A 1,638-nucleotide genomic window follows, 5' to 3' on the forward strand; every position below is an offset into this window, starting at 1 on the left:
TCTTGTCGATGGTACTCTTCTTAAACCTGCTACTGATTCTCCCGATTACCAACGGTGGGTTCAAGTCAACTCGATGTTATGCGGCTGGCTCTATGCGAGTTTAGATCCTCAAGTCCAGAAGGTGATCTCGTTTGTTGACAACGCAAAAGTCCTATGGGACAATTTTCGTGTTCGTTACTCTATTGGGAATGTTTCTCTTGTTCACCAAATCAAATCTTCTATTGCTCGATGTGCTCAAGATGGTCAGCCTGTTGATGATTATTTCGGCCAAATCAAGGTCATGTGGGATGATCTTGATGATTTTGAGCCCTTTATTGATTGTTGTTGCAATTCTCCGTCTTGTCCTCAACGTCTCAAGCAACAAGCACGTTGAGATCTTGAGCTTATCATCAATTTCTCATGGGTCTCGATGCTTCTCGTTTGGTACTACACGTACCAATATTCTTAGCCGTCTCAACCGCGACACCAATGTAACACTTGACCATGTTTACTCTGAAGTTATTGCTGAAAAACGCCATCTTACTGTGGCTTGATCTAAAGAAGAACGTATTGATGTCGTCGGTTTTGCTGTGAAAGCTGGTGTCAATGCTATTGCATCCGCTACACGTCTAACTCAAGGACCATGTACTCACTGTGGCCGTACCAATCACTCGGTGGATACATGTTTCGAACTTCACGGCTTGCCCGATTGGTGGATCGAGAAACATGGTGATACTAGAGGAGGATCACGATCTGACTCCACTCGAGGTAGAGGTCGTGGCTCTTACCGTGGACGCGGTCGTGGGCGTTCCTCTCCTACTTCCTATCGTGCTAACAATGCTCAAGCTCTTTCTGAAGTTGAATTCCCTGACTTACCTGGTGTTAGTAAGGCCACCTGGTCTGCTATTGTGAACTTGTTAAAACCTGACCAAACCTCTGGTTCCGATAAGCATTATTGTGTTGAGTTTTTACTTGACTCTGGAGCGTCTCATCATATGATAGGTGATGATGATCTCCTTGTGGATGCACATGACATTCCTAGAAGTATTGTTGTTCTTTCCAATGGAAATAATACTTTCGCTACTAAAGAAGGGACGATGATCCTTGGAGATCACGTTAAACTGAATCGTGTTCTCTATGTTCCTGATCTTTCTTGCACTCTCATCTCTCTCGCTAGAATTTGTCGTGAGCTGTTCTGCTATGCTTTATTTATTGATACATTGAGTGTTATACATGACCATACTTTGAAGATGTTGATTGGCGCAGGTGAAGAGAGAGATGGGGTTTCTCACTTTCATGGAGCGGTTTCAGCATGCGTCAACAAGGTCAAGAAATCCACAAGAACTCTTTGGCATGAACGTTTGGGGCATCCATCTACGAAGATTTTATCTAGTTTTTTTATCGACTTTCCTGGATTCTGCACACCATAGTAGTGATAATAATGATTTTTGCGAAGGTTGTATTCAAGCTAAACAAACGCGGTTAGTTTTTCCTGAGAGTACTAATAAAGCGGACGCATGTTTTTCTTTGATACATTGTGATATCTGGGGACCTTACAAAATTGCTTCTATGTGTGGAGCACACTATTTTCTTACTATTGTCAACGACTACTCTCGGGCCGTGTGGACCTATTTGCTTCTTGCCAAAAGCGAAGTTGCC

General features: G+C 43.1%; 1 protein-coding gene across 1 annotated transcript; it reads left to right on the forward strand.

The window, feature by feature from the left end:
* On the forward strand, nucleotides 74–1,409 carry LOC104756850. Its single transcript, XM_010479506.1, has 2 exons — nucleotides 74–368; nucleotides 541–1,409. Exons 1-2 carry the CDS (start codon nucleotides 74–76, stop codon nucleotides 1,407–1,409), a joined length of 1,164 nt encoding a protein of 387 aa, XP_010477808.1.

This window comes from Camelina sativa, chromosome 2, assembly GCF_000633955.1.
Source record: "Camelina sativa cultivar DH55 chromosome 2, Cs, whole genome shotgun sequence".
Lineage (NCBI taxonomy): Eukaryota > Viridiplantae > Streptophyta > Magnoliopsida > Brassicales > Brassicaceae > Camelina > Camelina sativa.